General features: G+C 44.2%; 1 protein-coding gene across 6 annotated transcripts in view; it reads right to left on the bottom strand.

Annotated features, from left to right (window-relative positions):
• Positions 1-12,157, bottom strand: part of NRF1 (nuclear respiratory factor 1) — a 242,709-nt gene that overhangs the window by 73,470 nt on the left and 157,082 nt on the right. For 4 of the 6 annotated variants that reach the window (XM_063926729.1, XM_063926733.1, XM_063926731.1 and 1 more), the window contains 2 exons: positions 8,567-8,723; positions 1,402-1,542 (listed from right to left, as the gene is read on the bottom strand). In XM_063926729.1, coding sequence (XP_063782799.1) covers positions 1,402-1,542; positions 8,567-8,723 — 298 coding nt within the window. Of the gene's footprint in view, positions 1-1,401; positions 1,543-8,565; positions 8,724-12,157 lie in introns of all 6 variants that reach the window. The other 2 variants (XM_063926730.1, XM_063926732.1) reach the window with 1 other exon arrangement.

Genomic DNA, 12,157 nt, shown 5'->3' with positions numbered 1-12,157 from the left:
TCCCGAATCCACCTCACCCTCCTCTGCGTCTGATGCATCATCATCGGTGTCAGCCTGCAGGATTTGGGCCAGTGTACGCTTTTGTGGACAAATGGTAGGGGTCTGAGACGCTGGTATGGACACAATCTCTATTCATCAGGTCATACACAGACTGTCTTACGTATTGCGTCTTTCTAATTTTGGGACAATTTATGTGAAATATTTGAGATCCCTTTTAATGAATCCAACCATACTGGTTCAGATTCACTAGCCTGAGAATGTGTACTATCCTGAGTACACTGTAGCAATCCCCCTGGGGAAGAAAAACACTCTGCCGTGCATGAGACACACTCCTTTGACATTGTAAAACGTGAAAGCACACACCCACACAGGAGAAAGGTTAAAAGCACAGGTAACCCACACAGAGCCCACTAGGGAGACACAGAGTATAATGGAGCCAGCCACACCGTGCCCCTATAGTTAGTGCCAAGCTTAGCTGGGTCGCAAATTAAGTACCCTTAGTAGGGGCTTCGTATTCTAATATTCCCCCCCCCCCCTTTGCTATGACCCCCTGGTACCGCCGAGGTAATCTGGAGTCCTTGTTGAGGAGCTACACTTCCCTGCCAGTCTGTCTGTGTAAGCTGCAGAAGGAAAACAGTGCTGGTGAGCTGCTGGTTCCAATCATAGTGAAGCCCCGCCCCCTCAATGGCACACGGTCTTCCCGTTTTTTTTATACTGGCTGAGATGATTTTGGTGCTTAACAGTGGGTCAGAGCCCCTGTAAGCGCTGTCCCAGTGTGGGTAGTTGTTTAAAAAACGTCTCAGCTCGCCCCTCATAGCGGTGCAGCAATGCTGATCTGAACCTGGAGACACAGCCTGCCCTCAGAGCTGCGCTCCTACTCTTATGCCGCCATAATGGACAGCGACCCGCTAAAACCGGGACGCCGGCATAGTACTCACCACTCTTCTAACTTCTGGCTCTGTTAGGGGTGGCGGTGTGCTGCGGGAATGTACGCTCGCGGCGGTGGGGCTTGCAAATGGTTCCCTCAGGAGCTCAGTGTCTTGTCAGTGGGGAAGGTTGGGCCGCCCCCCCTAAGTCCCACGAAGCAGACAGGCTGGTGCCAACCAGTCCCGTCTGAAAATAACAAACAGAAAATAAATGCAGAAAACTATTCAGGAGCTTCCCTAAGCGTGACCGGTTCCTCCGGGCACATTTTGTAAACTGAGTCTGGTAGGAGGGTCATAGAGGGAGGAGCCAGCGCACACTAGATTTCTTAAAGTGACCAAGGCTCCTAGTGGACCAGTCTATACCCCACGGTACTAAATGGACCCCAGTATCCTCTAGGACGTAAGAAAAATAGAAGCAAAGTTATATCATGGAAACTGATGTATCCAAATACTGCACAGTACAAAGGTCTCCTACCATTAGCATCCTGAACTCCAGTCAACGCTCCAACAGCTGCTGCAGTCTCTCCTGACAAGACAATCTGTCCTCCTCCTTGTAGTGTGGCTTCTGCTAAGGTAGCTACCGCATGAGCCGCTGCTTCACTGTAGTTAGACAAGCAACATGGAGGAAAAAACAAACAAATATAAAATATACAGGCAGGAAACACGTTTTAGACAAAAAAAACTGTCTGTGTTGTACGAGTCTTTACCTTTTACTAAACTACAGCTTCCCTAAACCAAACTAAGAACTGAGAGCTGCAGAAGTTGCAGCAACCCAGAGGAACTCTATATTAATATCAAGGCTCCAGAACAGCAACACTGATCTCAAATGAGACTGTGGGCAGATCAGAGTGGGCTAAAGGTTTGAAAGAACATACGTGCACCAGACTCAAATTACAGATACAGGTTGAGTATCCCATATCCAAATATTCCCAAATACGGAATATTCCGAAATACGGACTTTTTTGAGTGAGAATGAGATAGTGAAACCTTTGTTTTTTGATGGCTCAATGTACACAAACTTTGTTTAATACACAAATTTATTAAAAATATTGTATTAAATGACCTTCAGGCTGTGTGTATAAGGTGTATATGAAACAAATGATTTGTGTGAATGTACACACACTTTGTATAATGCACAAAGTTATAAAAATATTGGGTAAAATGACCTTCAGGCTGTGTGTATAAGGTGTATATGAAACATAAATGCATTCTGTGCTTAGATTTAGGTCCCATCACCATGATATCTCATTATGGTATGCAATTATTCCAAAATACGGAAAAATCCCATATCCAAAATACCTCTGGTCTCAAGCATTTTGGATAAGGGATACTCAACCTGTAGTACAATGATAGAAGTAAAACACTACAACAATTGGTATGTGAGCTTTAAATATAAAGGTATACCTTTATATTTAAAGCTCACATACCAATTGTTGTAGTGTTTTACTTTTATCATTGTACTACAGGTTGAGTATCCCTTATCCAAAATGCTTGAGACCAGAGGTATTTTGGATATGGGATTTTTCCGTATTTTGGAATAATTGCATACCATAATGAGATATCATGGTGATGGGACCTAAAAAAGTAAGATCTAGTAATTCACTCAAATCGAGTGCCAATTGGACAACTCTGTCCAATTATTCCCAGTGTGTTCTGGAAAATCAGGGGGAAAAAGAAAAAAACAGTTCAGCATTCAAACCACACAATATGGGGCAAAATTATCATACAGCCTGAGGACACTTCCTGGACATTTCAAGCCAGTTCTGGCTCATGAAAGATTCATATCAGATGTTTTCAGAACCAGCAGCCTAAATGTGTATCAGAAGTATAGTGTGCACGTGTACCTTAAAACTGGTCACACATGGATATATATTCCACTAATCTGGCCAAAGCAGACCAAGAAGGCTAATATTGCTGTGTACTGGGCTCCACAGAACAACATCGATAGCTGAAGATATCTATCAAGAATTGCAGCTGACCGGTGACGGCTGTAGCCATGTATAGACTGTAGTACCACATTTTGCCAGCAGCTACTCCAGCATTATTGACCTGAGAGACACAGTGCTCATGAAGAAATTAGACAATGGGCAGGATGTAATGCCGCCCGAGTTTGGGGGGCCGTGTGGGGTGCTGGCCAAACTCTAACTTTTTTTAAAGAGGCAAATCACTTACAGGGCAAAAGCAGGCATTGTAAGTGATTGCAAGTCCGAGTTCGGCCGGCATGCCATATTACATCCGGCTCAATATCTACATATAAATCCATCTTTATCAAGGTCTAACACGTAGAATTCACCCTCACCATGCTGCCATTGCAGCTAAGAAAACAAACCACCCTCTTCTTTAAAGTAAACATAAAAGGAAAATATAACCCACAGATTTCTGCAACTTAAACAATGGACTGAACTGGGTGGAAGGCATTATGAGTTCATGTAGCATACTGAACATTAAGTAACATGGTCCTGTGTATATTAATGGCCTATTAGCAGATCACATTAAATTCAATCAGATTTTTAATTCACATGACTGTCAAACCCCCATTATACTGCAATATTTGTTAATGTTGCACTTTTGTTTTCTTTTTTTGTTAATAAAAGCTTCTCTACCAACTGTTCATGAATGTTGATTTATTGAAGGTCTGACTGTTCTATGTAAGGACCACAGGGATCTTAAATTGTTAAAATAGGGATTTTTTTTTTTTTTTTTTTTTAAGGTGTACTTGCACAAGATACCGAACTACCCACAGATTGTGTAACCAAACACCATTAAGCGTACCTCCCAACTGTCCCTTTTTCACAATCTGTCCCACCTGCGGGTCGCAGTGTCCCGCGGGTGGGGGGGGGGCAGTAGTGAGATCCCCCCCCCCCGGACACTCGCTGCTCTGAGCAAAGCAGCGGTGAATAGATGCTGTGCGCATGCGCACAGTGTCTATTCATAGCAGAGAGAGACAGTGGGCATTACCAGCAGCTCTCTCAGTGCTGGCCATGCCCCCGTAATGACAAAAACAGGGGTGTGGCTTGCGATTGCGGCAGTTGAAGCTTGCACTAATCATGTGAGAATAGGTCCATAGACCTGAAACACATTACTAATGTCAATTCCAGAAAAGGTTTCATTCTATACCACTGGTCATTGCAGAACATGTTGTCCAGAATGAGAAGGAAAAAAATAAATAAAAATAGACTGGATCAAAGGTATATTTCCATCATTCTAAAGCTGGGTACACACTGAGCGATATGTTATCTGATCCATCGGATTGACAGCTCGCTCATATCGGTGGATACCAGGCAGTGCCCATGCTAGGTTTGATGTGTTATTGCTAGCATCCTGTAGTATGCTAATGAAGGATGGAACATGATTATTCCGTCCTTCATTAACATCGTCCCAGGGTGTATGGGCAATCTAGGCTGACGGGCATTCGTACCTATGTCGGAACGAATGCCCGTCATTCAAGTGGGTACCCAGCTTAAAGTTGCAAATCTTGGTGGTGGCAGTAAAATATTCGTGCTACATCTTTGAAGGCTGAAGTGGAGATCCTTTAAATTGACTGCATGATAAAGAAGATGGCTTTGTACCAAACAATGGGCTCAATTCAATTCAGTGGAAACAGAATCGCACCGGGAAGGAGCTCCTGGAGCCATTCAATTCAGTGCGCTATTATGTCGGAGAGAACCACTTCTCACTCCTTAAACATTGTGTTTAGTCATGAGAACCAGCATTCTCCAACTTAAGTGGCTGGCGTGATGCCGCTTCCGCCACTTTAAAGGCAGAAAACAGCATAATTATCATTACATTTTATTTATAAGGCGCCACAAGTGTTTCGCAGCGCCGTACAAAGGACAGTACAGGGAGACAAAACTTAGCATTACAGTAAAGAAATAAAAAAATAGAGTACAGGTAACAAAGAGCACCACAATTCTCAAGACATAATACAGCTAAGATGTAAGTAGTGAGGGAGTGATCATCGTACTACTAGGAGCTGGTGGCCATAGATGGAGATGAGCCTTTACCAGCAGGAGAAACAGCGGGTATAGATGGTCACTGAGTAGGGGAGAGCTGCGAGTGAAATGTGTCGAGAAGAGGTTTTAGATAACAAGAGGAAAGAGGGCCCTGCTCTGAAGAGCTAACAATCTAGTGGGAAGGGTCGACAGACAGATGTCATGAGGTGCAAGCAAGTGGGAGGTAGCCCGATGGCAGTATGAAAGTAAAGCTGAGATGTTCAAGGCATGAGGCAGGGGGATGGAGGAGCGGCCTCAGGACTCGGTTATGCGTCGTGAGGGTATGCTTTGATGAATAGGTGGGTTTTTAGTGCCCGTTTGAAGCCTTGCAAGGTCGGGGAGAGTCTAATGGAGCGGGGTAGTGCATTCCACTGAAGGGGTGCAGCTCGGGCATAGTCTTGAACTCAAGCATGGGAAGCAGTGGCCATGGTGGTGGAGAGGAGACAGTCATTGGTCGGCCGTAGGGGGCGGGAGGGAGTATGAAGGGAGAAGAGGTTGGAGATGTAGGGAGCAGTGGAATTAGAGATGGCCTTGTATGTGAGGGTGAGGAGAATGAAGAGTATTCTGTAGGGGAATGTGACATCAGGACATTAGTTTTGTCAGATTCTGCTCGCACCTCAGGAGGGGTGCGAGAAATATATCTTTCAGTCGGGCATAAAATCACGCTGAATTTAATAGCTCCAGGAGTTCCTTCCCGGCACTATTCAATTTGCGCTGAATTGAATCCATAACTTTCCATAACCTAAATGTGAATGAAGTGATTCTCCTTCTCTCTTATCATGAGAGTGGAATATGGACAGTCATCCTCAAACATTTCCTGTGAAATCTTGAGGCCTCAGAGCAGAATTGAGACCCATACTGATCATTGTTAAAATAACTGGGAACAGAACAAGACCTATGACATGTGCGCATCATGCACATTTATACACCAGACTCTTGCTTCAACAAGATCACGTTTAAGTTAGTAATTGAGGAGTCTTTTTATTTAGATAGTGATTAGAAGTATTGTATTTTATTATATAGACCAGTGGTTCTCAACTTTGGTCCTCGAGTACCCCCAACAGTTCATGTTTTCCATCTCTCCTCACAGGATTGCAAGTGAAATAATTTGCTCCACCTGTGGGTCTTTTATAATGTGTCAGTGAGTAATGAATACACCTGTTCAACTTCTAGGTGGACCTGGAAAACATGAACTGTTGGGGGTACTTGAGGGCAGAGGTTGGGAACCACTGATTTAGACAGCTGTTATAACTATCTAAGCCATATGTACAGATATGAAAGTAATAGAATGAAAAGAGAAGCAATGTAAAATTATATTAAATATTATATTATATTATACAAATTAAAATCAAATTGATCAGGTTATATTGTGTCACACAACATATTTAAGAGATCCCATAAATATTGCAAATTAAATGCCAATGAACATTTCAAGAACGAAACCAAGCACTAAAAATGTCTGGACATAAAAAAAACCATTTCATGTGTGCAGAATAATGTAGTCACCTAGTCATTAGGTAGCTGGTAACTTCAGTTATAGCACCCCCTGGTGATAAAAACTGGCAAACACACCACATTCATTTAAAATAAAAATGTACACTATGGGGTATATGCAATTGCGGTCGAATTCCCGAAATTGTCGAAAAACTGGACTTTTTCGCAAAAAAAAATCAAAAAAAAAAAATCGACAATGCAATTCAGTACTTTCCGTCAAAAAAACGTACTTTCCAAATTCCACTTTTTGAAATTCGACATTTCTGCAATGGTACAAATGCGGCAATTCGCCAAAAGTATATTCAATTGAAGTTTGGAAATTCGACAACAGTGCTTTTAGACAGTAAATTCGTCATTTTCAATCCGCCACACTTTGGTGGCGGAATCTAATAAAAAAAATGTTAAAAACATGTTTTTTTGGTGTTTTTTTTATTGGTAATAGCATATCTATTTATATTAGAAGGGATTAGGTACTTGGTTTGTCTATTTTGGAGGCACATTTTTTTTTTTTTTTAAATGGAATGGTAAAAATCAGAAAAAAAAATGGCGTGGGGTCCCCCCTCCTAAGCATAACCAGCCTCGGGCTCTTCGAGCCGGTCCTGGTTCTAAAAATCTGGGGGGGAAAATGACAGGGGATCCCCCGTATTTTTAAAACCAGCACCGGGCTCTGCGCCTGGTGCAAAAAATACGGGGGACAAAAAGAGTAGGGGTCCCCCGTATTTTTAACACCAGCATCGGGCTCCACTAGCTGGACAGATAATGCCACAGCCGGGGGTCACTTTTATACAGCGCCCTGCGGCCGTGGCATTAAATATCCAACTAGTCACCCCTGGCCGGGGTACCCTGGGGGAGTGGGGACCCCTTCAATCAAGGGGTCGTCGTCCCCCAGCCACCCAAGGGCCAGGGGTGAAGCCCGAGGCTGTCCCCCCCATCCAAGGGCTGCGGATGGGGGGCTGATAGCCTTGAGAAAATTGAAAGAATATTGTTTTTTCCAGTAGTACTACAAGTCCCAGCAAGCCTCCCCCGCAAGCTGGTACTTGGAGAACCACAAATACCAGCATGCGGGAGAAAAACGGGCCCGCTGGTACCTGTAGTTCTACTGGAAAAAAAATACCCAAATAAAAACAGGACACGCACACCGTGATAGTAAAACTTTATTTCACACCTGCCGACACGCACATACTTACCTATGTTCACACGCCGACCTCTGTCCACTTCTCCTGGCCCTTGGGTGGCTGGGGGGGGACCCCTTGATTGTCTAACCTCCCCCAGGGTACCCCAGCCAGGGGTGACTAGTTGGATATTTAATGCCACGGCCGCAGGGCGCTGTATAAAAGTGACCCCCGGCTGTGGCATTATCTGTCCAGCTTGTAGAGCCCGATGCTGGTGTAAAAAATACGGGGGACCCCTACACTTTGTCCCCGGTATTTTTTGCACCAGCACCAGGCGCAGAGCCCGGTGCTGGTTTTAAAAATACGGGGGATACCCTGTCATTTCCCCCCCCAGGTTTTTAGAACCAGGACCGGCTCGAAGAGCCCGAGGCTGGTTATGCTTTGGAGGGGGGACCCCACGCACTTTTTTTTCCAGGTTTTTTACCGTTTTTTCAGGTTTTTTTTTAAATCGGATCAAAATCCGTCAAATCGGCCGTTTTTCGATAGCGGGACTGTCGAATACGTTTTTTATTGAATATGTTGAATTCCGGCACCCACTTGCCGAAATTCGACGGTCGAATTAAAAAACGGGAGAAAAATTGCCGCGATTTGCCGCTAATTGCATATACCCCTAAATTTCCTCATTTTTTTCAGCGGATATTTTTCTGCATGCTCTTTGGAATTTGGTTTAAAGTACTTCTGTCTCTATGAAAAATAATATACAAAAGAGCACATACAAAATAAAAACTAGTATGAAAAAAGCTGGAAAGTGAAATGTGGACACATCTATGTATTATCTCATAGTAGATTCCAAAAGGAATTTATTACATTCTAATATTTATGTAGGAATTATATATTACGCAGGTGGCATTATAGTCCTTGAAATTGATAGGATTAAAACAGAAGCCCTTTACATTACTTGTAAAATAATAACCTAAACCCTTGTAATAACATCGAAAAATACACAAATCACAGACTTTTCTTTTCGGTATAGGTAACTACCTATTTAGTGCCATGGTCACCGTAGCTCCAGGGGCAATTTCATGTGATGCAGCAACAGCTGCTTCTGCTAGAGAAGCAACAGCTTGTGTGGCTTCAGATGCTTGTGTTGTCTGTATGGTCATCTCTCCACCCTGGAGTGTTGCCCAATTCTGTTCTACCTGAGGGAAGAAAGCCTTACATTAGCTTACCTATAGCTTTTACAGACACTGCTAAGACTTCATAATCTACAAGGCAGTGAAGCATTTCTAACACATCACATGAGGAAATATTACATAGACAGGCATTATTAGTGTAGTGCAGGCATTACCAACCTCGGTTCTCAAGGCACATTAACAGTCCAGGTTTTAGTGATATCCAGGCTTGAGAACAAGCGACTTCATTAGTAACTCCGTTATTTTGATTTAACCATCTGTGCTGAAGCCTGGATATCACTAAAACCTGCACTGTTAGTGTGCCTTGAGGACTGTGGTTGGGAATGCCTGGTATACTACATTAAGAGTAGAAATACACTAAAAAAAAAACTCACACACACACAAGCGTCCAAGATGATTATTTTGTATGCGCTCAGTGCAAATGTGGGAGGAGCCATGGGCTTGCAATACAGCAATATTTCCTTATGTGAATATAAGGTTTATTGAATATGTTTAGTGCTTTTGAATAGGAGATAAAATTTACTTAAGAGATTTTGAAAACTATCATAACTATACATTTTGCACTAGTCAGGTATCAGAACTATAAAACATTATTTATCCTACGAGTAAAACAATTATTAGTGTAAACCAGTTTGTAAATGTCTCGCTGGTAATCATTAGAAAGGACTGGGTAACCACTTTTAGAGACATACCATTCGGGATTGAGAATTGATATCACAATTTAGGACCTAATTCAGACCTGACTGCAAAAGCAAGATTTTTCTCTAATGGGCAAAACCATGTTGCACTGCAGGTGGGGCAGATGTAAAATGTGCAGAGAGATTTAGAATTGGTTGGGTTATATTTTCTATGCAGGGTAAATACTGGCTGCTTTATTTTTACACTGCAATTTAGATTTTAGTTTGAACACACCCCACCCAAATCTAACTCTCTCTGCACGTTATATCTGCCCCACCTGCACTACACAAGGATTTTCCCATTAGAGAAACATTTTGCTGCTGCAATCAGGTCTGAATTAGGCCCTTAGGGGGTCATTCCGATTTGATTGCTCGCTAGTAACTTTTTGCAGTGCTGCGATCAGTTTAAATGTCGGCAAAACTGTGCATGCACCACATTGCGCAGGCGCATCGTACGGGTACAAAGAGGATCGTGCTGGGCGATGGATTTAACAAAGAATCCATTCGCACAGCTGATCGCAAGGTGATTGACAGAAAGAGGGCGTTTGTATCTACACAGATATTGGTAGTGTATAAATACCTTCTTTGTCCACGTGAATTTATTGAAATGCTATCACACAAAGAATTAAGGTTAAAATAAGAATTTACTCACCGGTAATTCTATTTCTCGTAGTCCGTAGTGGATGCTGGGTACTCCGTAAGGACCATGGGGAATAGACGGGCTCCGCAGGAGACTGGGCACTCTAAAAGAAAGATTAGGTAGTATCTGGTGTGCACTGGCTCCTCCCTCTATGGCCCTCCTCCAGACCTCAGTTAGGGAAACTGTGCCCGGAAGAGCTGACACTACAAGGAAAGGATTTGGAATCCAGGGTAAGACTCATACCAGCCACACCGTACAACTCGTGATAACTATACCCAGTTAACAGTATGAATAACAACTGAGCCTCACTGAACAGATGGCTCATAACAATAACCCTTTTGTTAAGCAATAACTATATACAAGTATTGCAGAAAATCCGCACTTGGGACGGGCTCCCAGCATCCACTACGGACTACGAGAAATAGAATTACCGGTGAGTAAATTCTTATTTTCTCTGACGTCCTAGTGGATGCTGGGTACTCCGTAAGGACCATGGGGATTATACCAAAGCTCCCAAACGGGCGGTAGAGTGCGGATGACTCTGCAGCACCACATGAGCAAACTCAAGGTCCTCCTCAGCCAGGGTATCAAACTTGTAGAATTTTGCAAACGTGTTTGACCCCGACCAGGTAGCAGCTCGGCAAAGTTGTAAAGCCGAGACCCCTTGGGCAGCCGCCCAAGAAGAGCCCCCTTCCTCGTGGAATGGGCTTTTACTGATTTAGGATGCGGCAGTCCAGCCGCAGAATGTGCAAGTTGAATCGTGCTACAGATCCAGCGAGCAATAGTCTGCTTAGAAGCAGGAGCACCCAGCTTGTTGGGTGCATGCAGGATAAACAGCGAGTCAGTATTTCGGACTCTAGCCGTCCTGGAAACATAGATTTTCAGGGCCCGGACTACATCCAGCAGCTTGGAGGCCTCCAAGACCCGAGTAGCCGCAGGCACCACAATAGGTTGGTTCAAATGAAACGCTGATACCACCTTAGGGAGAAATTGGGGACGAATACTCAATTCTGCCCTGTACATATGGAAGATCAGATAAGGGCTTTTACATGACAAAGCCGCCAATTCTGACACCCGCCTAGCCGAAGCCAAGGCCAAAAGCATGACCACTTTCCACGTGAGATACTTCAACTCCACGGTCTGAAGTGGCTCAAACCAATGTGATTTTAGGAAATCCAACACAACGTTGAGATCCCAAGGTGCCACTGGAGGCACAAAAGGGGGCTGAATATGCAGCACTCCCTTAACAAACGTCTGAACTTCAGGCAGTGTAGCCAGTTCATTTTGAAAGAAAATAGACAGGGCCGAAATCTGGACTTTAATGGATCCCAATTTTAGGCCCATAGTCACTTCTGACTGTAGGAAGTGCAGAAATCGACCCAGCTGAAATTCTTCTGTTGGGGCCTTCATAGCCTCACACCAAGCAACATATTTTCGCCATATGCGGTGATAATGTTTTGCTGTCACATCCTTCCTAGCTTTTATCAGCGTAGGAATGACTTCAACCGGAATGCCCTTCTCCATCAGGATCCGGCGTTCAACCGCCATGCCGTCAAACGCAGCCGCGGTAAGTCTTGGAACAGACAGGGCCCCTGCTGTAGCAGGTCCTGTCGGAGCGGCAGAGGCCAAGGGTCCTCTGAGATCATTTCTTGTAGTTCCGGGTACCAAGTCCTTCTTGGCCAATCCGGAACAATGAGTATAGTTCTTACTCCTCTCTTTCTCATTATCCTCAGTACCTTTGGTATGAGAGGAAGAGGAGGGAACACATAAACCGACTGGTACACCCACGGTGTCACTAGAGCGTCCACAGCTATCGCCTGAGGGTCCCTTGGCCTGGCGCAATATCTTTTTAGCTTTTTGTTGAGGCGGGACGCCATCATGTCCACCTGTGGCCTTTCCCAACGATTTACAATCAGCTGGAAGACTTCTGGATGAAGTCCCCACTCTCCCGGGTGGAGGTCGTGCCTGCTGAGGAAGTCTGCTTCCCAGTTGTCCACTCCCGGAATGAACACTGCTGACCGTGCTATCACGTGATTTTCCGCCCATCGGAGAATCCTTGTGGCTTCTGCCATCGCCATACTGCTTCTTGTGCCGCCCTGTCGGTTTACATGGGCGACCGCCGT

Source organism: Pseudophryne corroboree, chromosome 6, assembly GCF_028390025.1.
Source record: "Pseudophryne corroboree isolate aPseCor3 chromosome 6, aPseCor3.hap2, whole genome shotgun sequence".
NCBI classification, from domain to species: domain Eukaryota; kingdom Metazoa; phylum Chordata; class Amphibia; order Anura; family Myobatrachidae; genus Pseudophryne; species Pseudophryne corroboree.
The sequence above is the reverse complement of the archived record's forward strand: the minus strand, read 5'-3'. Positions and strand labels throughout refer to the sequence as shown.